Source organism: Lepisosteus oculatus, chromosome 4 (assembly GCF_040954835.1).
Source record: "Lepisosteus oculatus isolate fLepOcu1 chromosome 4, fLepOcu1.hap2, whole genome shotgun sequence".
In the NCBI taxonomy this organism is placed as follows: Eukaryota; Metazoa; Chordata; class Actinopteri; order Semionotiformes; family Lepisosteidae; genus Lepisosteus; species Lepisosteus oculatus.
In genome coordinates, this window is record NC_090699.1 from 29772190 (window position 1) to 29798275 (window position 26086).

A 26086-nucleotide genomic window follows, 5' to 3' on the forward strand; every position below is an offset into this window, starting at 1 on the left:
ACTCCATTAAGTTTATGGTGGCATCAAGTACTGGATTAATCATTTAGCACACAGCTGACAGTTTTGCCTTGCATCCAAAATTGGATGAGTGTCACGTGGCTTCCGATACTGCAACCTAAATATATGACACAACATTCTCACAGAAACCCAAATCATTCAATTTTTCATGCATTTCAAACTTCTCAGATTAAAATACACAGAAAGGCATTTGTTTCTTACCTTCCTTGTTGCTGGCTTCAACTCACACAGGTCATGGTTGTAGACATTCATTTTAGTGGGGGTAGGATGATGTAGGTCCAGGACCCCTGACTAAGCAAGTTGACCCATGGGCACGGGGGGGGCAGGTGATGATAAATCAGTGTAATTGTGTCAACACAAACTCAAACATGATGTTGGTCCCGGATTGCAGTTTTTCAGATGACAGTGTTGTACTGGTTCCAATCCACTATGGCTAGCTGTGCAGAAGAGCAAAACCTTAACCTTAAAAATAATTGTGAGATTCCCTTCTGACATGAAGAAAGACCTTTTCAGTCTCAAAAGGGATTTGTTTTTGTAAAAGGAATTTGTAAAACACTGCCAAGTAGCCTTGAAATATGACCATACTACTTGGACCTTTCTCTTTTTCTCCAATTTAAAATAAATGACCCGCAATAGTCGATTAGCTCAACCTAACACGCCGTCACATAGGGGGTTGTAGCTAAACTCATTACTCAGAGCATCATTTGGCAATCCAATACTGGCAGCACTTACAGCCACCCTAACCTAAATTAAACCTTATCATGACATCTCTGCTGCCATTTGGGAGCAGAAGCCCGTGACTAGTGTAACTACTGTTAAAATGACAACATTGTCTGAAGAGGGGAATCTAAGAGCTGAGAATCAGGTTGCACTGTTGGCACTCGGGCTCTAGGTTCAAATACTTCTTGCTGGTGTTTTGTTATGTACTATATTCAAGCAGTGTGTTGGTGACCAGGGCAACTGAGGCTTGAAGAGACTGTCTACGCTGATTGAATTAGAAGGGATGTAGAAGTAAGCTCTTTTCTTGCTTTGGTCTGGCACTTTACAGGCAGAAAACGTGACTTCAGATACACTGACTCATTCCCACAGTAGAAACATTCTTTACATCATCATTCAGTGATAGTAAAAATGTATACAAACAGCTTGTAAGGATGTAAATGTACATAATTTTGAGCAAGACAGTCAGTACTTGGAAGATATGAACATAAAGGATTTTATAAAAATCAGACCACAGTTCTAACATAAATGTACTCAAATTACTCAAATTTCAAAGGACATTGTAAATGCAGAATATTGCAATTTCATTAGCTATGTTCTGTATAATACCTTAGTTACATTACAATAAACTCAGAATGTTGCCCTATGTGGGATTGTTCTCTGTGAAAAATTACAGGCAAGATTGAAATCTAACAGGTCAGATTCTCAGAATCAAGCAGCTACTCATAATGATTTTCGAGTAGATGTTTTTTTCTGTGATTCATAATGCATTGCTTTTGTTAAACACTTACATTAGTCACGCAAATACTGTAAGGCATAGTACACAGTTTATCATTGTGTTAAAAAAATATTATTATATGTTGTTCTCCTAACAGTAATTCTTACAAAATACTTTCAATTCAGGTCAGTGTTAGTTAATAATTGATGCATGCCACTGGTTGCATTACGATCCTATACAAAGAAAGGATCAACTTGTTGTGTAAGTACATTTCAGTTCAATGGCAGTATTCTGAAAAGGGCTTTCTTGGCAGGACTTACACATCTATTTTATTCACAGCATCTGCAGATTTTTGTGAGATAATAGACTCCCTTTCTTTACTGAACATGCTGTTTTATGAAGGAAGAGGGGTGGGCAAGGGCTGCTTTGTGTTTTGTGTAGTTTCTCCTCTTCTGATTTGTAGATAGAGCAGCATTAAGAGTTTGTCCAAAGTGGCCACTGAGTAATCCGATTGTCCTTCCATGCAGGGGAACAAGCCTGTGATAGCAAAGATTAAGATCAGGGATTTAGACACAAACAAACTGCTTTTCATTGTCTAATAGAACACCCAAGGATCAGCATCATGAAAGCTGTCTGCTGTTTTCTGCTCTGCACTTTGTTAGCTCTACAAGGTATGTTACTTTTTCTGTGTTTTTACAATCTGCAGCGATGAACAGTAACCGCTCATCATGTGTATCAATGGAATGTATGAATAGTGTTTAATTTACGTTTAAACTCTCCTTTTAATCGTTCTCAGTCAAGGAACACTGGTCACAGAAAATTTGAATGTCACTGTCAAATCATATGTTCTGAAGACTGCTTCCATGAGAATAATGTGTTAATAATGCTGTGGGCTGGGAATCCAGTGTAATGGTGAAATATGTATCTATGAGCTGAGATTGTGACAGTATTATAGTATTGTGACTCTGGAAATCTGTCTCACATTTTATTACATATTGCTAACAACGCAAAATTTTGCATTTTAACCGCATAGAACATTAGGATTGACAGCAGTGACAAGCAGTAGATATAAAAAAGCAAGACCTAGTCAGACCCGTTTCAGTTATTCCTTAGGTATATTATTATGTGACCTAGTTATATAAACAACAAGATGAATTACTATTTAACTTTGTAGTCATTTTTAATTTGTTTTCAGTACAGTTCAATGGTTTTAATTACTTGCAAGAAAACACTAATATGTGAGTTCAGAAAACAGACAGTGGACCCTAATGTCTCCTTTTGTTAAAGCCTTCATCTCTGGTCTCTGAAAGCCTTTTGTGTATTCTAGTTGTACAGAGAAACGAATAATTCAAAATAACATACTATACCATAACCCCTGAAATGGTTCCTTCTTCGGTTTACATGTATGTTGTGTTACAGTCCTGAATGGAATCTGGTGTGCAGGTCTTGACTGTGAACAGGATAGAATAAGTGTGAGGATTTACAATATTCCCTCAATAGTCAGCTCCCACTTCTGCCGATGTGCAGTGTGGAACTGCATCATCTGGAACAGGCCAATCCCTTCAGCCTGTTAAAATATTTAATCCAGGACTTACTTAGACAACACTTGGTGAAGGATCGAGATGACGCTCTGAAATGATCTGACAGAAAAACGTCTCTTTGTACAATCGTTAGAGAAGCGGAAATCAGCAAAAAACTCAAAACATTAATATCTTAGAGTATGTGTAAGATACTGCAAAACATCCAGGTGTAAATCTTCACCTGTAAACTCAATATATCTGAAACAAAATGTTAGTCATTCCTCCCTTTAAGGGTTTAGTGTTAGCAGTTGCATTTGTTTTGTTTTAGTTTTGCAATATCAAAATGCATAAAATGGCCTCTTCACACACACTGCATGATTTAGATGAAATAAACTCCTTACCACCGAGGCATAGCAGAAGAAGCAGGTGGAGGTGTGCCCTCAGTCATTCTGTCTGGTTTGCAGAGTTACCTGCCCTGGCGCAAGTGTTGAACGTACCATGAGAGGGGTAAACACATCTGGCTTTGTAATCCCGTTTTCATGTGTTTGACGTTCTGCTTCTGTTGAGGGTTGGAATTCCTATGGTATGATGGAAGGTAGATTGATTGTGTGTTCTGCCTTAAGAAGAATCTCGAAGAAAACAATAATGCAGATTTAACCATAGGTGCAACATTGTTTTTCAAAAACCATTAGACAGTCATTATCAAGATTAATAATTATGGGTATTTTTGCTGAGAAAATAAATGAAACAAGTTTGTCATATAAGTCTTAAAATGAGGTCCAACTTTAAACCACACACAATGCATAGAATCCCTTCTCTTTACTGATGAACAACAATTTTGCAGCTGGAAGGCCAACCTCTTTTCACCTCTAGACAGGAACAATAGTGGCGTGTATCACTCGGATCAGACCAATAATTGTTTTAACATTGGAAAATGATATGCTAACAGGTTTCAAGAGGAACTGTATGTATACAGTACATCGATTGCAGGAGTGAAGACCAGAGCTGAAACTATAGATTGGTCATGCTGCAGAGTTGAACTGCTGACAGTAGCTGCTTGTTTTAGGTGAAGCGCTGCGCTGCTACAGCTGTGTGGGTTCCAGTGATGAAGACTGTAATCGCCAGGGCTCCCAGCAGTGTCCCAGCCACTCTGATGCCTGTTCCATCATCAGAGGACAAGCCAGTGAGTGCCCAAACCTGACCTCACACACAAACCACACAGGGATAATCCCGCACAGTCTCGCTTAACATGATCAGTGACTTATTTTCATTGAATGAGATCGATTCCTCAAACATTTGGCATTGTAAGATACAGCCTACTCTGAGCTGGAGCATGGTGGTAACCATTTTACAGTCTCTCATCACAAACTACATCACCATTTAGGACAATTAGGAGGACAAAAACGTAGCTGAGACAATCTTATAATTCAGCTAAAAAGAAGAATCAATTTAGGTGACAGGAGATACTTTACTCATTTACTCCTCGTCAGACTAAGACTTTGGGATGCCTGAGTGTCTATGACAGGGCTGGCTAACACCTGCTCTCAAGACCTCCAAAAGACCCCAAATAAACAACCACATTATCATGTTTTCCAAACTGACTTGATTTCACAAGCAGTGGAGCAAAAACAATGGAAACATATTGGTTCTCCCTCATCTAAAAAAACAGGATATTTTGTAAATTTCTTTTGGACGTAATGTAGCTTTGGCTTCAAAGCTATTGGTGAGATCCATAGGGCATTGTCCTCCCAGCTTAGATTTTAAATGACAAATTTCTGGATTTAGTGCTTCCTGAGTTGTGGAGCTCAGAAAACCTGTTGGACAGTTCCAAATCCTGACCTCTGGTGACCCCAGATGATGAGACAAAGGGTAATTGGGACCTCTCCTTAGGCTGTTGTATAGAAAACGGTCACGGTGGGGAAGGAGCAATAAACAACTGTTTCTTCTGATCTTAGTATTTCAATTTCAATAATAAAAAAAACACAACCTATTAACACTCCATCACAGATTCCAAAAAACAAAATAAAAGGTTTTAAAACCATTCTCCATTTAGACAATGGGTACATACAGTACAGTCTGTCTGTTTAGGGTTTTCTGGCAGGTGGTGCTGTAGTGGGGAGGTGGTTTTGAGAGTTGATAGTTCCAAGGATTCTTTGTAATCAGATTACAACCAACTAGGGATTTGCAGACCAGGAAGGATGCACACGGGCAGTGAATGGTCTTGTTAATAGGCTTTAAACATTCAAGTTATACTGTATGTATTTTTTGCCACCCTTCTACATCTCAAAGAAGGGAACTCTTGCTGTAATGAAGTGTTTCTGAGCGTGAGAAGCAGGAGGGCTGACTCTGAGTGTGTCCTGTTCTAGATGGCGTTATGAAGTCGTGCTCGTACCGCTCCTTCTGCGAGCAGGCTCGGAGGGAAGGTTCCAAAGTCGCGGGGGTCAAAGTTCACTGCTGCTACTCGGACGACTGCAACAGCAAGGGCCGTGCAGCCAGCCACACCTACAGCACCAGCTACCTCCTGGTGCTGGCACCTCCACTTCTGCGCCTACTGCTCATCTAGTGCCCCCGCACCTCTGCAGGCCCACAGCTGGGTCTCACCGCCCCACCCCTTAACCCCAGCTCCCCCCGCCCCCCACCACTCCCCCACACCAGAATGAGCTTCGGGACTTGCAGACTGACTCCTCCTGCCAACTAATTCTATTACCCGACACACCAGGGGGCAACTGGCAACTGAGGGGTCTGATGAATCTTGCCATCGTTACACCTTTCACTCACGAGTCCAGTCCAGGAATGCAGTTTTCCAGATGTGTCCCCTGGTCAAAACTGGTTCAGGTTGAAACCGATTTATACCTGCACTGGCATGTTCAACCGCCTTTCATTTTCCAAAGAGGCTTTCCCCACATGGAAGGTAGGGCACAGCAAAGGAAAACCAATGGGGAGCAGTTACTGTGCATAGAAAAGAACTGCCATTCAGGAATCACAGAGAAAGACAAAACAATATTTCATTTCACATCTTCATTTTAATATTTCATTTGCAGCTAATTCTGTAGACACTGGACTGTTGTAGAAGCATTAGACATTTTAGGTCAACACTGCAGAAAAAATAAAAAGTGACAGACAATACACAAACATAGTTATGTCGGGGGTGTGTACAGAAATAAACTAGTCCATTTCCCCCATGTTGACCAAGTGGATTAAGGTGAATTAAGGTGACCAAGGTGGATTAAGGTGTTCGGGGGAGGGTGGGGGAATAGGTCCCCCTAGCGGAAAATATATTATATGACTTAGCACATTCTGTTCTAAAACCAAAGGGAATGAAGCATGAAATTTTAGGCCATATCTGTCTGAAATGTCCAGTTACTTGATTTGTATCTTTGAGTCCAAGTCATTTCTTCAGTACAGGTTGCTGGAACTGTCCTGGCCAAGCCATGTGTGATACATGTGAAGACGTTATGCTTAGGTACATAGAGAGCCAAGGTACAGTGAAGCCATATACAGTAAGTAACTGTCCACAGCATACACCTCATCCTCTCCTCCTGGGTGGAGGACTGGAGTCTCACAGGCCATGTCTTTGCATGTTTTCTCACTCTAAGGAACTCAGACCATTGCCAGCTGGGCCCTGGCCCAAGAGTGCCCAGGCCTTCTCGCACAGCGCTACCTTAGCTCACAGCTGCTCCCGCCCAGTCCTCTTCAGGGAGGAAAGCCAAGGATTCTGAGCTTTCGCATGTCAATTCGCAGAGTGTAGCTTGGCAATGCTATTTGCTGCTATTGGAAAGGGACAGAATTAAATAGAAATATGTCTGGGAAGAACTCACTTTCATCCTTAAACCAGTCTCTGTCCAAATGCCTTGAGCAAAGAGCAAATGACTTTCACATTCTGCGGGTGAGATCCACAGCACTGGACTGCAATCCATTCACTGCACAGCATCTGTTGGAGGGTAAACCAGGAAGGGAGTGTACTGGGCAAGGATACCCAGTAGGACTAGCCCGTAGGTGTCTGGCCCAGCCATAGCAGTTTTGAGGTCCTGGTTTCTCTGTATTGCAAGAACTGGGGCTCCAATCCCACAGCCCAGGAATAACTTTATCCCTACAGATTGTGTTGTATGAGTGGTGTTTGCAGTAGAGCAAAAGGCAGCAAAACAAACTATCACCTCCACCCATATGCTCCCAGTGCTTTGCACTTCCAAATTAAACTTATTCTTACCAAATCTAGTTGTTTGTTTGTACTTGCAGTAAATTTGTGTCAAAGTGACCCTATTGGAATATGTGGAACAAACACAAATAGGGTAATGCTCTCTCTTAAGAGATAAGACTTAGTCAGTGTAATGTGAGGTGAAAATATGCTAGAGTGCACTGTAAGCTGTACTATAGCACTGCCTACCACTAAATGCCATTGCTCTGTCCAGGCTTATCAGTTTTCCAAAGAAATTTCTTTCTCTTTGTCATTGACACCACATCGAAAAGCTGGGATTTACTTGTTTCCAGTATTAATTCAACAGTAATTTGTTTATGAGTAACCAAAACTCTTTTTTTTAGTAATATGTAAATACCAATAATAAAAGGCATTTTTTCTGTATTTTATATTGGTGTTTGTTTTGTTCAATTACATTACAGTAATTGATGAGTGTTATGGGAAAAAGTATTTATCAAACAGAAAGTCTATAAAATGATATACATTAAGAAAGCCACCTTTCAATTTAAGAATCTACAAAAGATTTTCATCCCTTCCTCTATCATTCCTCCTGACACAGCCATTTGCTAAGTGTTGCCAGTAGAGAGCGACAGAGGCACAATTGTCCCTCTAACAAACTTCCTTTAGACAAACTGGCAGTTCACACTGAAGTGAGCAGGTAGACCAGTACAATTACTTCAACTTCACCATCAAACAATGGAAGTAGGCCTGTGGTTGAAAATTACACATGAAATACTATGCAAATGTAATTTCATGTAGAGTTAACAGTGCCATTTCAATTATAAAAACAGTAAGGTATCAGGTCTGACCTTAAAAGCAGCATTTTATAAAGATGCCACGATAATTATGGTTTTCATTTTGACTATTCCACTTGCACCTTCCCTCACTCCGAGTAAGAAGGCCTGTCATGTACTGACGGAATGCAGGAAAATTCCACCAGGCTGGGTTTCACTTTCCAAAAGCGAATTATGAATCACAAGAGATGAACACGTTAGTTCATCACCTGTAATCTGCAGTACAGTTGACAGTAGTTAATGGCTTTTACCTGTAAAACATTTATATGTGCCTGACATTTGAATAAAGCTCCCATTATGCTTAATATTTCATATTTTTAGATTAGCAAAACAATAGCAAACAGTTCTATGGAATTGCACCACCACAGTAAGCCTCAGAAATGATACATTAATCACCCAATCTGAGTTGCTGATGACTCGTCTCGGTCTATCCCATGCGTATGCCAGCTCTCACATAAATTATAACATACTATAGATATTAAAACTATAATTTAAATCTCTAGTGCCAGCAAATGGGAAGCATTAATGTCCCCTGTCTGCACTGTTTGCTGATTTTATTCACAGTTCAGTGACATCCCATCCCATCCCTTCAGAGATAAGGAACCTCACCACACAAGATTAATGAGCAATTCCCTGCAAAATCATATAGAACGTCACTTTTCTGTCATACCTCAAAGAACAAAACAACAGTTGTTCCCTCTATTTCCATTTATTTATATTTTTGGTGAAACAATTGGCTCTGAAAAAAACATACAGCTAGGAAAAACTGCTTAAATACAAAAGCACAGAAGAATTTTGCAGAGTATTTCTTTGGAAGATTGCTTGACATTTAAGTTCAAAGAAAAAGTTAAAAGAGTACATGAAATTGTACTGCACACACAGGGAAAAGAAACAGGCAGTAAACACAAGATGGGATGTTCTGTGAACCTGGGTTGAAAATGAAATGTAGAGTGTGAAAAATCAGCTTCACAATGGTGAAGAGAGTGCTGCTCCAGGAGACGAGCTCTGTCAGGAGAACAGCGCTGAGACCTGAGTGGAAAGGAGTGCCACAGAGCCCTGCTGAACTGCTGGGGAGGCTGGCTCTTACAGGTGTGACAACAGGCCAGGGGCCATAGTCCTGTAAATTAAAACATAAAACCTATACAACCTGCACCATCAGTTTAAGTTTTGTAATTGATTAAATTACATAATTAGAATACCTGTTTCACCTGTTTCAAAATAACATTTCCTAAAGCCACTTAAAATCCAAGATGATATGTAAATCAGTGCCTGTCCCTTTACACATAAAGGTAGTGCACTCATTGTGAACATAAGAAAGGAGGCCACCTGGCCCATCAGTCCAATTATGTTGTAGAGAAAGCGGGCACCAAACAGTGTTGGCATAAACACACAACATACTCCAATTAGGGTCTCACTACACTCACTTTCACTCATGAAAACACACACTGCAACTCCAGGTACACAGCTTTTTGTAATTATTAAGATGATCATCTTAGAAAGTCCTTCATATCCTGTCACTCTTTTGTGTGCATATTTAATATTGATACAAAGAAAGAGTATTCTCCAGAAATTGACTAAAAATCAGACCCTGTTGTGTTCTGTAAAGAAAGCCTGATATAGTGAAAACAAAATCCTGTGTCTTTTGTACTCACATCAGAAAAACTCAGCCATCATCTTTTTGTTTTGAAGAAAAGCCCTGCTTTGCTGGGATCTGCTATGAAGATAATTAGGTCTGAGGAATACACTGCAAGAATGTCCCTTTTGTGCTCTGGACGGACACTGCAAGCTTTACAGGGTTCCAAAAGAAAAGGCCAATTCACTACATAGTTTTAGGGGCACGGCCGCTGTTCATAAAAAGATATCACATGAGTCCAGACTCTTCACCTCGGGGTTATGCCAAATGTTTTTTTTTCTTATTTTATATTTATTTTTGAATAATCTATTTCTGTGTATGAAATGTTCAGATTATTTGTACTTGAAGAATAATACTTCCTCTCGTAGTGGCTTGACAGACTGAATGAGCGTGGAGTAGAGACCCAATGTCCCAGTCCAGCTCAAGTTTGGGATTTCAGAGGCAGTTCTTGAAAAGGCGGGGGTGGACCTTGTCATACCTTTAGATCCTAGACATGAGAAGGTACTTGCTGCCATTAAAATCACCTAATGGATAACAGCAACACTGTGTAAGACGCATGGTGTCTTTACTTCCACTTGTTGATTCTGCGTAGCTGAACGTAGGCCATCAGCATGCAGACGATCATGATGCCGAGCAGCGCAACCTCGTTCTGCCAGAAGCCCCAGGGACTGTAGTCGATGCTCTGCTGGGTCATGTACATCTCCCCGGTCACTCTGAGAGGAGATGGAAACCACATCATAGCACCTTTTTCTCAGTTAAGGAACACATCTAAATTTCCCAAACTATTTCAGTGAAGAAATATTCGATTTCTCGTCTGCATTCCTATATGTATTTTACCGGAACTTGTCAATAGTTTGTGCTGTGGGACAGAGTGATCTCCCCTGGAGCACTGAAGAGAATTGCTGTCACTTATCTGAGATGATGGCAGTAATGCTGCACAGCATCTTTCCTATCACTGGACTCGAATACTATTATTGTTTGCAACTATCAAAGGCAGACAGAAAGACTGTACACACTACATCAGCAACCCAGAGGTCTGTGTTCTTTAAAATGTTTTTTTCTGGAGTCCAAACTTATTCTCTGTGAGTTGAAAATATAGAAAAGCACTGAATGTACAAGAATGCCTATTGCTCTTGACAACAAACACAGGAGGCTGAAATATGAAATAATAGCTTACATGGTGTAGTTGTTGGTAAACACCTGTCCCTTCATTTCATTGATAGTCAGCGCCTTTAGGAACAAACACAAAACAATTTGTGAGAACAAAAGGAAGCGAAATGATGCTTTGAGGTCCCATTTGAATGAATCACAAATGATGTATGCATCATTTGATTTTGATTTGCTGTTTGTGCTGACAATTAACTTCTATCACGGGTAACGTTTCAGTTTAAGCAGTTTAAGTTTAAGTTTTGATTATAAAATGAGTAGACATCTGTTGTAATTCAGCAAAATGGCACATCATTGTAAGTGATTGAACACTTGTGCAAGGCACTGAATACAGATGTACACCAGCATACTGGCAACATTGTTTAGTTTAACCAGATTCCAAAAAGGATCTCTCTCCAAGATTAACATTAAATAGCTCTGGTTTAGAAAAGGTCAGGAATCAGATTTTAACCACATAATTTAGACTAGAATGGAAATAAAATCTTTCTTAAATCCCTCTTAAACTGCACACAATCCTCTATGGTCCACTGCAAATCATTCAGGATTAGTTATAAAGTTTGTGTCAACAAAGATTAAGTACTTAACCGCAGCCAGGAAAATGACAATCCAGAAATGCAGTTGGACAGAATTTCTTCCCTGAAGTACTTACATCCAATCCGTAGCGGAAGATGCTGATCCACTTAAGCCAAGACAGCCAGGACAGCATGGAGTTTAGGTTGACAAGGAAGCCCCCAAACACCTGCCAGGTCAAGAGGGCAGCGTGTCAGAAATGGGTCACCGAAGGGGAACATTGCCCCCTGGTGGCCATGGTGATGTTATTGTGTGACAATTAATACAAAGCAAGCCCAGAATCTCCTACACTGTAAATATATAGAATCTACAGTATATACAGACAGACCTCTATTTACAGAAGAGTTTGGTTCCAAAAACCACTCTGTAAGCTGTATTTCAGTCTTGAGCAATACCTCCCAAAATAAATGAAAAAATCTATAAAGCTAGGATTTAATCAAATAAAGATGATATAAAAGGTCCTAGATAATATAATGTCCATATTACAGTAAAACATTCAATCCAAACGAAACCAACTATGTGACTTTCAGAGCTTTTTGTTCCAGAGCAAAACACGTTTCCTGTGTTCTTAATCCCTGAAATGTGAAATGCAGGAATGGGAGAGTGTCGCAGCTCACCATCATGAAGACGTAGGGCAGGGCGATCAGCACGTTGGCCACAGCGAAGGAGCCCACACTGGCGCTGACCAGGAACGCCAAGCTGACTGCGGCCAGACTCACAAGGCTCATGGTCAAGCAATACAGAAAGAAGGCATCTGTAGCATTCTTCAACCCTGGGCACACACAGTGGGGAAAGGCCAGGCATGGTTATAAAACTGAAAAAGTGCCATGCTTTCCTTTATAGATACATCTATACATGGATAAATGTTTTCTGAATAATGTTTATTCTGATTTCATTTACTTTTTGACTTTCTATTAACATGTATTTGTAGTACTGTACCACCGTCAGTACAAAAACAAATAAACAGCATAAACATTTACATTTATGTATGAAATAAGTATTGCACAAATATACTTTGACTGTCATTACATTTGTAAAACTATAGCAATGAAACTTACAGTATTTCCAAGTTTCCTGGTTCAACAATGGTACATAGTATAAAGTTATAATTTTTACAAAGCAATTCTCAAAAACACAAGGTTTTTCCTGGGTAATGGAACAGGGCCAGAAATTGATGAGGTGTCAAGTTAAGATCAATGTTGGAGTAAAGCTTTTAAAATGCTTATTTAAAATTACTGCACTTTTGACTGCATAACCACTTAATTTAGACCTTTTTACATTTCAGCTCACAGCGTCAGTTTCGAGAGTACACAGGGAGAATGAGGACGGGCTGAGAGGTTCCCCCAATCTGCCCTTGAGCCCGTCATCTTTAGAAAAGCCACAAGCTAAAAAGTGCCTCACAGGAGGCTAAGTGCATCTCTCAGTGACATCACTGCAAATCTGCACAAACCCTGGAAATTGCAGGAGTCACAGTAACACCAGTCAAGAGAGGCCTAATCAAATATACAATAAAACTTTACCAAGAAACTTTTTTTAATAAGCATGAAGAAAACTAAAGATCTTCCTCATTATCAAACAGCAGCAGTAACTATATAAACTGTGAGGAATATGGGTGAATGTCTGGATTTAACTTTCTGAAAAGTGACTTTAAAAACCATCCTTCAGGGTTCATATATACTTATAAGCAAGAGGCCTGTAAACAGGGAATTCTTAGCTAATGGAATAAAATGCCCAACCATGCTTTAGTGGCTAATTTAAATGGGAGGCTCCTACATACCCATCATGTAATAAGACACCCCAGAGAACAGGAACACTGGGACAATGCGGTTTGGGATGAGGTCAGCAAACACTTTGGACAGGAAATACACAGAGGTGCGGTAGTAGCCACTGGCATTTTCATGTCTGAAAAAAGACAAGACCATTGCTAGGGCTGCAGCACAACAGATTGTAACACATTGTACCCCACAATCTTTACTTGCAGTTCTCTCTTTACAGTCTGTTAAAATCAACCGAACGACATCCCTTCTCACTTTCACATGCTCACCTTGGATTACACTGCAAGCAGCTAGCAAATGTAGGGGTACCCAGTGGGTGGGACATGAATAGATTTGGATCATTGAAAGACTTTAAGACAGTACTGATTTGGACAGATTTGTAAGGCACAGTTGAAAAGAAGGTAAGAAGAAGCTTGCCCCTCTTGTACCTGATGACCTTAAGTCTTCTAAAAAAATCCAGTATTAAAAAAACACTACTTTCAAGTACTATTTCATTATATTTTATGATAATGCTGATAAACAAAACAATACCCTGAAGTATTGTTCTGAAGTGACAATGACTATTTTACAACTGTAAAATAATTAACTGTGAACAGATATACATATATATAATTGCAAAACAACAATAATCCCTGAAAATGTTCAAAGTCCTTTTTATCACAGGATCACATAAGTGGTTCTAATTTTAAAACAATTAAAACACTTATACAAGTTTTATTTGCATTTTTCCAATAAGGCTAAGCACTAGGCACCTCCTAGCTGGAGTCCAAGAAACTTTTATCTGCCTCTAGTGTAGTCGACTATCTCACTTTCTTTTGTCTCTCGCCCTTCCAGGTAAGACAGCTTTTTTTAAAAACAGGGACACAAATGAGCAGGTTAACTTACTTAATGCTCATAGAGAAACTTGCTCAACTAACACTTAAAGGAGCATCTCTTCAATTATTAACTCTTTGAAAAACAGGAAAATGTTCTGAATCTAATATAACAGTATTACAGCAGTGGCACAGGGAGAGGTGGGGTGTGTACTCACATGAACAGCACACGCTCGCTGATGAAGAGCTCCACTGCCGACAGGTTGCCAAAGATCATATTGATGACCAAGAAGAAGAAAGCCCCGATTCTGTAATTAAGAGGATAAAGGGGTTAAAAGATACCGTGTTCCCTTGAAATAAAAAAAGAAGGAATAATTAAAGTTTTCTGCTCTGTTATACTAAAAAGTAATTAAAGTGATCAGAGATCCAGCTCTGCGTACACACACAGTACCTGTTCTGCAGGGCTTCAGGGATGGTGTTTGGGATCTGGTAGTAGATGAGTCCCACCAAAATCCCAAAAACTATGTTGAGGGCAAGCTGGGCATAAGAGGTCTGTGGATTTCTCAGGATGTTCTTCACTGTCCGTCCACAAACCACCATCAGCTAAGGAAAAACACACACAGTCTGCAAATTAGATGGCAGAGAGCAAATGAACATGCATCTGTAACACACCACTCAGTAACGACTTGGAATGAGTGGTGTACTGTACTTCGCCTTTCATCAAACAAGCACTTTTACCCCTCCCAGACTGTATAGTTAAAGAGGGGTGCAGAACATTGTGTCAGTATTACAGCCAAGCTCACATTGGAGGATTGTCCCTGTGAGACCATGGGCCATATTATGCATCTTTCCCACAGCATCTTTCACTATATTAAATTAAATATTTTTTAATTGAAGTGAAAAACACAGTTCTAGTTTAATGAAAATAATAAATATAGACTAATCTTAAAATGGCCGAAAGACTTATTTGACACTCTGTAGCATTTTTGTGTTACAAAATTGCATTAGTAGGTGCTTTATGCATAAGCCCTGGATTCCAACGGGGATAATCAGCACCATGGACAGAGCAGGAGCCTTCAGTGGCGGGCTCTGAAAGGTTGAAGTCCTCACACCAGGCTCACTGCTGCACCTCCTCCTTTTTCAGGCTTTCTGGTGCCAAAATCCATGAGTGCCAGAGTGCAGAGTATTTTCATTTACTGTTAATCATGTGTATCTTGAACAACAGCAATTCTCCTTTTATCATATCTAGAGATAACTACTGCTGTTATGCTCACCATGGAAATGGTCTACTCCCACACAAACTGTTCAATTCATTTCCCATTCAACACATACCTTTCTATTATTTTAAACATTACTGTTTACATCACATCACAGTGACTGCAGTAAAGATGTCAACAGTGGAACACAGGTGATAAATGAAATCCTAGACACTTTAACAGGGTGGGGTGTGTAATTTCAGTGTCAGGCATATTGAGGCATTTGTTAAGACTGCTTCAGAAACACATGCTCAGGGGGAAGTCTTTATTCTCGGTGAAAAAACTAGAAAAATGACAAGGCATGACGAGACAAAATAGATCTTAAATTTCAGGGATATCTGATGAAGTTGAAAATGAAGAGGTGGGGAAATATAGCCTGGCTTGAGGCTCTGACCTGGTAATGGAAGGGTGTGGCATAAGAGGCCCTTATGTGGACTGGTGTGGCACTTGGGTCAGCTACCTGACCCATCTGCTTCAGCTGCTCCTCCACCTGGCTGCAGAACTCCGACTCCTTGTAACAGAGCGCCAGGGGGTTCTTGTCCCCAGACAACATGCCTGAGGCGCTCTGGAGACCTGCACAGGGACAGGAGGGAGAGGGAAGGAAGAGGGGACATGGAATGTACTTCACACTGTAGATATCTGGACAGACACAAGCCTGACACTGAAGGTTCCAAAAATGAACTCAAAAACAAGTTCAGAATATGCAGAGCAATTGAGCGACCCTAGACAAACTGCTCCCTGAATCCTAAACCTGGAAAGAGTTCTGCTCCCTCCTAACCTGGCGTGGCCATGTCTGTACAGGGGGCGATCTCTCCATTGGTGATGTCCAGGAAGAAATCGGCAGGGTTGTTAAAAGGTTCACACTTGTATCCTGGCCAGCAGAAACAAAACAATCAGAGTCAGTCACAGGCACAGAACTAATATTAATAAGTTACAATTTATTTAAGTTTCCTTATAATGACCTTTTAAGTAAGCTTGAATTCTGTGTTCTACTGGTATATCCGTAGCACAATCAACCATATTTTTGTGAAATTAGCTATATTTCTGTTCTGATCTGAATAAAGGCCTCACATGCTCTGTCTATGTTACTGTTGTTGTAAGATGATCTCATAGACTGTAACCATTTTTTAATTATAAAGAAAGGTTACAAATATTTTTTAGAATTAAATATCTTTTTACAAAAGATATATTACATTACATTGTTTGCTGCTTTCAGTAATTCTGGCATGAAAGGACTGAACTCATTCCCATAACATCACAGTTTTTCCTAAGCATGTTATTTCCAATACTATGCATCAGTCATGCTTTTTTAACATTTCCATGCTACTCAATGTTTATTTCGATTCACTTACTTTGTTGCAGTGAACAGACAGCAGAAAGTCCACTCGCAGTCATGAGACATTTAGAGTAATGAGCTGATCTGCCTGCCTGCCTCTGCTTACCACTCATGCCCTTATCCAGCCACATCACCATATGAGCTTACCCAGCCCCTCGAAGTAGCCCACTGCCTTCTCGGCAGGCCCAGCAAAGATGATTTCGCCCTTGTTCATGAGAGTCAGGTGGTCAAACTGGCGGAAAATGGAGTACCGCGGCTGGTGGATGGAGAAGATGATTGTCTTCCCGTTTCGCGACAGCCTGAAGGGACAACACTCTTTCAACACCACTGAATGGACATTGCAGCTCGTCTGCCCAACAGAGTCAGTCCATCAGTGCTCGGGAATCAAAGAACCCAGACCACCATGGTTAAAACGAAGGGATGCGATATGTAAGAATGAGCACGTAGTGTTGGTGTGGTACAGACAATGCAGATCACTGAAAACAGTGCCAGTGCACTGTATACGGTAAAAAACCTGCATCTACATGTATTTCATGCAGTAAAGCCCAGGTGTGCACCATCTAATATCCACGAAGCAGGCAGAAGCTGCGGCACCTGTGTGGTACCACTGAAGCAGGTGGAACCTGTGTGATACCTGTGAAGCAGGCGGATGATGGAGAAGGCAGTGTTGGCATCCAGACCGGTGGTAGGCTCGTCCAGGAAGAGAAGGGAGGGTGAGGTGATGAGCTCCATGCCAATGCTACACCTCTTCCTCTCCCCTCCTGACACCCCACGGATGAACTCTGTGCCAATATGTTGAGGAAAAGCACAAAAATGCAAAGATAAGTACTTGCTTTTGCTTTCCAAACTGCTTGTGTCACATTGCCTATAGTCCATGACAACCTAGTTCTAACAACGATCCATGCCTGAATCTCACAGGAACTAGAGGGGTGAAGGATCATGCAATATTTCCTCCATCAATACCTTAAAAAAACAGCATTTCAATTAATCAAACCACAGACTAAACCACTAAACCAGATGTCTCCTCAGGACATCTCATAACAGAATCTCCTTATCTGCCACAATTTGCTGCATCAGCTACTCATACACATGTATGATCCAATTCCAGCAGTTAGATTACATGCGCTATAGTAACTCCAATGTTATAAGTTAGGGTAACGTAAGTAAGTGCAATGCACTAAAATGCACCTTGGAGCACTGTAGTCAGTGTGTGATGAGTACCTTGGTGTCAGCGCAGTCTTGTAGGCTCAGTTCTCTGATTACAGCATTTACTTTCAGCTTCTTCTCCTCCGCGGAGAATTCCCGTGGAGGCAGGCGGAGATTCGCTGAGAATTCTAGGTTCTCCTTGATTGTTAGTGTGCCCATCAGAATGTCATCCTATAACACACGTTGAGTCAGGTGACTGCCAGTCCCCACACTATGAGTCATTCATGGCACTGACTGAGCCCACATGCCAAGGCACGCGACAGTCTAACCCTGGCCTGCATTTGCAGAAAGCATCTGTTCCCTAAGGAAACTACTGTACCAATACAATCCAAACAAACAGTACAGAATGTCAGTAAACAGTATAAAAAACAGAAAGAAAGAAAACAAGTACAGTACATACAAATAAAGCATAAATAATAAAAAATTAAAACAAAAAAGGAAATAAATATTTTCATACAGCTGAGCAAACGCTGCTCACTCATGACTTTCCTACTCTTTTATAATGTGTTCAATTGCACAATAGTAATTTTAAAAATAATTCAGTTTCATTCACTGACCACTGTTTATAGTCCTTCTTGAAAGGTTGCCTCATCAGCTTCTCCTATCATGTTCCTAATAGGAGACCTAACGACACGTTAGTCACAAGACAGGAGTCTCATCTACTGAGGGTCAATCACCACCCCCCTACTCCCACATCCTGAAACTTCACTGACTGACACAGAAAAAACACGTGCAACACCCAAGACCAGAGGCAGTATAAATCCCAGAATTTCACACTGGCCAGCCCAACGACTGCAGAACGTGGACACAAACACTCAGTGCATAGCTGGATTAAATGATAATTAGCCAAGTTATAAAATGCAGGAGGCTGCTGTTAACGTATTGTTTTGATTTGGCCTAATAAAGCTAATCGGGTCTCTTTGAACATCAGTTCATCGGTCTAATCACTGAAATTAAAGCCTTAATGCTTCTGTAATTCACCAATGCCTCCTGAGCAAAGATTAAAATAAAAATGGAAGAACTGCCTTTCATAAACCTGTCTTTGCTTAATAAACACAAGACACTGCTGACTTATGTCCTATATTACTTAAACTGTCTGTTACACGGAATATATTTTAATCTATCAGGTGAAATCATAAACCAAAGTGCATGTGTTGTTAGATATAAGAAACGTAATAAACCTTTACTTGTTCCTCTGCAGCCTACGCATGCTAATGCAGCTACCTACTTGAACTACAAGAAACGTAATGTTTAAAATTAAGTTACTCAGGGTTTTATCATTATCACACAATAACAATATAAAACTCTGATCTCTGATTGGTCAGCTTGGGACTGGAAACAATTTTTCTTCACAGACAAATCCTGCAAGACAAGGCATGTGTGCTGGTAGAACATCACCTCTGGGGTATCTCAGCCTGTGGCCTTGTAAACAAGCGTGACATCACTCCAGCGCCCATCGCACATTCTCCTAGTAATCAGCATCTGCAAAAGTTTGTGGGCCCATGGCTGCCCTCTCACCTGCACCACGTAGGCAGATCGTAGCCGGAGTTCAGAGGTCATGATCTGATTGTCCACCAGAACCTGGCCCGAACGGAGCCCCCGGGGGTCCTTCCTGCCGGCGATGACATCCAGGAGCCTGTGGGAGGTGGAGGGACACAAGACAGTGTCTCCTACGGCAGCACAGACACAATGTATGACACGACAGGTTTCTAATGTCATGACTGTTCACAATAAGAATCCAACCCTACGCAACTCCCGCAAACGAAACCGCATTGTTCCTAACCTATTCAATTCCTGCAAACGCCATCGCATTAAAGAATCAACCAATCAGGCCTTTCCTTTGTCACTGCGCCCCCTACCTCCCGGGAATACTTAAGCCCTCACCACCTTTGCCTCAATGCTCAGTACTGGTTTTCACCAAGCGGAGCTCCTTGTCTCCGTTTTGAGATTTCCTTGTTTATTACTTGGCTTCTGAACCTTTGGCTTCCTGACCAGTGAACCCATCTTTGACCACAACTCTTGAACCGGTAAGTACACTCAGATTTTCCTTCTAAGTCCCCTTGCTTTCAGTGAGATCTATAAGTCACTGCATTGGGTCCTATAATTCATCTGGGTTAAGTGCTGGAACATCTAATGTCTCTCGTGAAACATCCCAAGCACTGCTCTTCACAGAAACAACAATGCAGTTAAAGAGAAGAATACAAAGGGAGGGTAATGAAAATTTAGAGAGAGCGAAGAGAGTAACACACTGAGGGATGGCTCTTTGATGGCCTTGTTGATGGTGGCCGGTCACATGAGGACAGAAGTGAATGACACTGAAGCCGTGGGCTTTATTTACCAGCTTTGAAGATTGTGTCAAGCTGTTGGGCAAAGGGTAGATGAGGATACCAGTGAATCACTAGATTGCATCCACATTTTCTGGACAACATTTGTATTTTTTGTTTACTATTTCCCTACAGTTCTTTAACCGTATGTGCCTCATAGTCACCTTTCAGTATCCGAGATGTGCTGAAATTTTTTAACCTCATAAGAAAACTCATAAGACATGGGAAACACATGTACACAAGAACCTTTGGGATAGGTATGGTTTCATGGGCTGTAATGCAAATGATTATGTTTTAACCTATATCTTTGTTTTACTAACTGGGAAGCTTTGTTATTCAGTATTCCCTAGTAAATACTTTTTAAAGCACTTTGAGAATTACCCCTCAAAGAAATATGCAAAAAAAACTAAATTTCTAAAACTTTCAGTCTGTTGGTTATAAAAGACTATAAAACAGTGGTCAAATTCGGTATCTTCTAACATGCATTTATCTGAGCTCTCATTTACATAACTTGTCTAAATTTGGTCTAGTTGACAGATCACAAAAAAGTCAAGTACTGTGCATCAAATTGCATACATCTTTCAAATAACAAATTATTGAATTTTGAAAAGATCATATACATGTACAGGTGAAGATAAATATTTCCAGAACTATTTCAAGTAAAGTAAAGATGGCTTCTGTTCATTTCTCTTTTCCCAAGTGCATTGGTTTTGGCTAGATCAATTGAGGAAAGAAGGTTTGAATACCACTCAGCAAGTTGAGAGAACTGTCCCAGACCCACGGGGGTGACGAGGTCAGTCCTGAAACCCTGGTCAACTTTAATGCCCCACCTGTCCACTCAGCATACTCACGAGGTCTTTCCACTTCCTGTCGGGCCCAGGATGGCGTTCATGCCCGGCTTCATTATCCCACTGTTAACAAAGGAGCAGGAGTGTCACACTGATCTGTGCAGATCTGATACACCTGCATTTCTGACAGGCCGTTCTAACTGTCTGCCGAAATGCAGCAGTTGCAAAGGAGCCCAAAAGTTTTCAGTTTTTTGAAAACAGGAAAAAACCTGATAATTTATAACGTCATTCCGTGAAGCTCAAGATTGATTTACGCTGAAGTGGTTTATTTTCTTCTTGGGATTATAAAGCAACAGTTGTTCATTTTAGGATACCATGTAATACTTGGTATCAGTGTAGTCTGTCTCATGGCGCATGCAGTGTTGCACTAGTCGGGACTCTTGACCTTGTTTGATTTTACTTCATGTGAATGAAAGCTCTGGGCCGGAGTGCAGACGGCTAAGCAAAACTTGCTGTGCCTCAGTAAAAATAAGACTGAGACTAATATAAATCTTCCTAACTCCACACAACCAACACAAACCCTCACCTGACATTCCGGAGGATCTCCTTCTCCTCAGCGCTACGCTGCAGCAGGTTCTTTTTCACACTCACACAGTAACAGATGTTCTGGAAGGTGATCATGGGGCCTGGGATCTGGAAGTACACGGCAGCCTCCTCTGCCTCTGTGGAGGGCTCGCTGTCCCCTTCCATCTTGCTCTTGGGGGAGACTCAGTGGCCCGCCTGAGAATAAAGCACCAACACCAGCATTTACAAGGCTCCATAGAATTTGAGGCTCTCCTGTACTGTTCCTTTAACATTAAACTTGCTGTAGAAAATGGGAGGAAACATTCTGCTACCAATTACTGCATAGAGCCCATGGGGGAGGTGGGGACTGGGCTGCCATCAACTCTGAGATATAGAAACTTCTTTACGCACAAACATCTGCTGCTTTCACTTAGTCCAGCACCGAAACCAGTTGCCTTTTAAAAAACTTGTGACATCGGTTAGAGACTTAATCCAATATTCCAGTGCACAAAAGTTACGCTAAATAAAGCTTGTTTATTCCACTCACAGTAACAAACACATCTCAGAACAAACAGCAAAATAACAGTCACTGAGGCTACAGTCCTGGCATACAGCGTTGCACAAGGCTGGTCAAACTCTGTCATAACATCAACAAATTACAGGGGTTTAAAGTGTCATATTATCTCCAGAGCTCAGAAACAGAGTATGGCTGGGTCTGCTCAATAATTATTTGCTGTATCTGTTGTCGGTATACCAGGTGGCACTCTTCCATTCAGACTACCATTGCCCCAGTATGGCGAAAGGAAAAACTATCCTAAAGCGGACAGGTGTTATTAGGATGAGATATTAAACTTCTCCACATGATATACTACAGTATGTGCTGCTGGTACAGAGTCATAGTGCACCACGTTGGTCCCCTTATCTATATGATGTGCTTTATGATTTCCTGGGATAAAATTTGCTATTAATTTACAAGGAATTATTTATTATTAGAGCAGAGTTCAAGGAAATAAATAGCTACCATTATTTTAACTTAAATCTCATCTATTTTTGCAAATAATCTGCAATAATAAATTACCTCAAAACAACAGCAAGCACCAAACATCCCTAACCAGATGCTGGATTACAAACTGCAGTTTCACACACCTGAAATATTTCAAACTGCTATACAAAAGGAGTCATGCTTGGTTCTCGGGAGTAACAAAGCCAAAACATATTACAAAGATGGCAACACAGTACACTAAGAAGAGACAAACTGAAACATGTTTCACAATGTAAATAAAGTCTTCTGATTTGGCACTCTCAGCATATTGTTATTTTCCAGTTTCCACTGAAAAAGCAGAAACTCCAAATGTACAACTCCGGTCAGGTTTACAAAATCAATTGAATCTCTCCTGATTTAAATGACTAATCTGTACTTGATTATTTAATAGTTTCTATTACTGACATAAGTTTAATAAAGCATAGTAACAGAAATCATTATGCATTTCTAAGTTTAGTTAAACTTAAATTTAATTAGTAGGGACTTTATCAAACTCACAAATGAGAGTCAAATTTCTCAAAAGCTCTGCTACATAGTCTAGATTCAGATAGTTTCACATCAATTGATCTCCATTAGACAAACTCTCTCACACATCATTTTGATAAAAAGAAATGCAAAAGAAAACAACAAAAACAAAATCATTTCTTCTTTACTAAAGTCAGTTTTAGGTTTCTACAAGTAGGATGTACTCGGTTTAATTTACTGCTTTTCACACTCAGGTTCTCTCAGTGAGGCTCTGCATTGCCTTAACTGCAAACCATCTGCTAGAAAAGCAGAAAAAGATAAGATACCCTTGTTCAGGAGCACAGAGTCCACATTTTTCAGAAGAAATGAATGTTTTCCCTATATACAGTATGTGTCCACTGCTACAAGTTTTGAGCGAGGACTGCAGCATTTTTAAGACCACCAATCCTCCAGGATTGATGTCGACAACTACATCACATGCAGCACAGCCTACAGACCACACAGTACAAAATAAATACATTTAAAAATAAAGAAAATGAGTACAGTATGTTCTTACATAATTCAAGTTGCGCCAGAAGCAAACATTTTAGTAAATCAGTCCAATGTGCCATCAATGTGTGAATTAAACTCATTAAATAAATAAAGCAAAAGTTATTGTCTTTCAGTTAGTATTTTACTAACTTGCAGCCATGATGCTGAGGCTGTTTTGGTTAGTAAGCAGTTTTTATTTAGCAGCGATAATAACTGATGGGACAGTGTGAGAGAGAGACCAGAGGAAGAACCTGGCAAAATTTAACACACACAGGTCGAGTGGCATACAGAGGCCCAAGCACAGATACTGCTTTCCCAGGAACACCTGTCCCTCTATTCTCACAACTGAGGTAAAAGTATTTATTCCAGTTATGACACAATGCTTGCTTACACTGATGAAAGCTAATACTGACTTATGCATTAATGCAATCATACCATGCAATGGGATTCTGAAAATACATCAACAATTTTAATAAAGCATTAGAATCTAGTGCTGCATAAGCAGTGATTCTAAGGTGCTTTTAATGTGAAAGTGGGAAGTCAAGGCCTATACTTAAAGACATTTTCCATATTTCTTATTTCTTACATTAATTTTAAAAGTGTGTTCTATAAAGGCATTTGTATCAAGTGGTGGTGTTTTGTTACTTATTTTTGTACACTCCTATGCATAATAAAACTCTTATATTCAGATTATTATTGTAAGACAAGAAAACTGACCCACGTATTTTATTTAAAATTATTTTTGCAAAATACCATTAGCAAGTAAAAAAATAACAGACTGCTGCAATCATGCTGTAGAATTGAATGGCCTTCACTGAATTCTAATAACAAAGATATGATACTTTCAGCTGTCAGTGGGAAGCACTTGTACACAAATGCTTATCCCAAGTTATTAAACAAACATAGATTGATTAGTGGTTTGGGACTGGAGGCTACTAGGCTAGTGAAAAGCAGGAAATGGAAAAATGCCTTTGTGCCACCAGTTGGGTGACATATTAATGTCTGACCCTGCGCTCTGACCCAAGCTTCTCTCCCTGTCTGTGTCACATGGAGAGCAAGTTGGGCAATGAGAAAAGACAAATTCCTAATACAAGAAAAGCCAATAAATTCTCTCATCTGGGTTGTTTACAGCTTCTAATCTGGCACAACTTGACAACCAGACAAGATCCACTGATCCACCACACCCTGGGAGACCACAAGAGTCACCCAGAGAGAGAGACAACACTTCAGAATGATGGACAGCGAGGTTCAGGAGTGTCTAGTCGCTGCAAAACGTCACTTGTAATGACTGATGGCAACCTGACTGCACAGTGTTACATTAATCAACCTCACCTGCAGCCCTTTCATAGGCTGATTCCAACACGCTACTAACCTGTGAACTCATAGTAGATCATCTGCTGATTAACCCCGTTGATGACAAATTTCACTCATTATAGGAAAATTCATGTCATCCTGTCAAAATGTGAGTTCACTTGCTACAGACATATATTCTAGAAAACAGTTAATTTGTTTAAGCTGTGAAAGCTGTTTTCAATGCTCAGTAAAAAGCATACATCTACCTGTAGTTATGCTATTTAAAAGATTTTAAAATCACCTTAAAGATGTTTATATTGTCTAGTCGCAAAACGATCAAAAGCCTTTCACATTCCAGAGAGTGAGAATTGGTCTGCTAGCCTGGGTTAAATGGGAAACAAGTTTTTAACTGGCACAGTCTGCCAGTTGTGAAATCTAAACATCATCTAGTCAGTGCGCTATAAGGCTACGACAAACTGTTTTATAACATCATTTTTTTCTCCTAATTCCTTTTGGATTCTAAGGACAATATGATTATTATTAAATTATAGCGCACACCTCAAACGTAAAATAGAAATGTTAAGACATGCATTTGTATTTTACATCGGGCACGAGTCTGTAGTTAACACAGGCTGAATCGAACAGGAGCTTTTCTAACGTAACAGCTAAAGGATGACAGGGAGACAAATGTGACTGCAAGAACATTGTTTTTTCCCGTATCGCTGTGCAATATCGATACAGAACCATAACCCTGACCTGCACATTTCGGTATTTAAGAACACAAGAACGATTACAGAACAGGTGAGAACATTCAGCTCGTCTAACGGCGAAGTGACTATCTCTTTTGCAATTTAGGATATTATGCATACATATACAGTATACGTCGTCTACTGACCTAGACTCGTGTCTTGCTGACTGGACTTCCTTCCCAAAACCGTCCTTGGGTAAAACCGCACCCAGCTCCTGCCTGCACGCTACTATGCGAGCGTACAATGGAGTAATGTATATGGACCACCCCCTCCGTCATCTCATCGCGCTGGGCTCAGCACTGCACACACCGGCTTCAGGGGGAGGGACGACGACAGCTCTTCTTACGTACCCTGGCATGTACACTTACTCCTATTTCTGATTGCATAGACAAACTCATATAGTCAATAAGATTATAAAGACACCAGAACAAGGGGATATGATTTTACATTTAGCTTCAGCTAGACAAATCAATATACAGTATAAGAAGCTTTCAGCAGGGAAGGAGTAGGAGTAAAGCCACCCTATTTTTCAAGGTTTCGGGCAGGACAGGCATTTCAAAAACTCCAGCATGCAATTACCTGAAAGACGGGCCAACTGAACTTAGAGCATTGC

The 26086-nt window shown here is 40.5% G+C and overlaps 2 protein-coding genes across 4 annotated transcripts; one reads left to right on the top strand and one right to left on the bottom strand.

Moving 5' to 3' along the window:
* ly6pge (lymphocyte antigen 6 family member pge) lies at nt 1-7552 on the top strand. Of its 2 annotated transcripts, XM_069189043.1 has the most exons (4): nt 1-1807; nt 2056-2124; nt 4040-4156; nt 5340-7552. In XM_069189043.1, the coding sequence occupies exons 2-4, from the start codon at nt 2076-2078 to the stop codon at nt 5534-5536; spliced, it is 363 nt and encodes a 120-aa protein (XP_069045144.1). In that variant the 5' UTR covers nt 1-1807; nt 2056-2075; the 3' UTR covers nt 5537-7552. The 2 variants fall into 2 exon arrangements, with proteins under 2 accessions (XP_069045144.1, XP_069045143.1); XM_069189042.1 differs by having other exon boundaries at nt 1-2124.
* Nucleotides 3369-25759, bottom strand: LOC102683720 (broad substrate specificity ATP-binding cassette transporter ABCG2-like). 2 transcript variants are annotated; one of them, XM_006630550.3, is made up of 17 exons: nt 25620-25759; nt 21416-21609; nt 20893-20952; nt 19236-19353; nt 17733-17888; nt 17146-17303; nt 16659-16810; nt 15954-16046; nt 15570-15748; nt 14371-14522; nt 14138-14227; nt 13110-13234; nt 11950-12104; nt 11412-11501; nt 10773-10825; nt 10165-10308; nt 3369-3551 (listed from the first exon to the last, which is right to left on the bottom strand). In XM_006630550.3, the coding sequence occupies exons 2-17, from the start codon at nt 21577-21579 to the stop codon at nt 3440-3442; spliced, it is 2001 nt and encodes a 666-aa protein (XP_006630613.3). In that variant the 5' UTR covers nt 21580-21609; nt 25620-25759; the 3' UTR covers nt 3369-3439. The 2 variants fall into 2 exon arrangements, with proteins under 2 accessions (XP_006630613.3, XP_015202477.2); XM_015346991.2 differs by lacking the exon at nt 3369-3551 and adding an exon at nt 8653-9079 and having other exon boundaries at nt 25620-25758.
* Nucleotides 25760-26086: the final 327 nt, after the last annotated feature.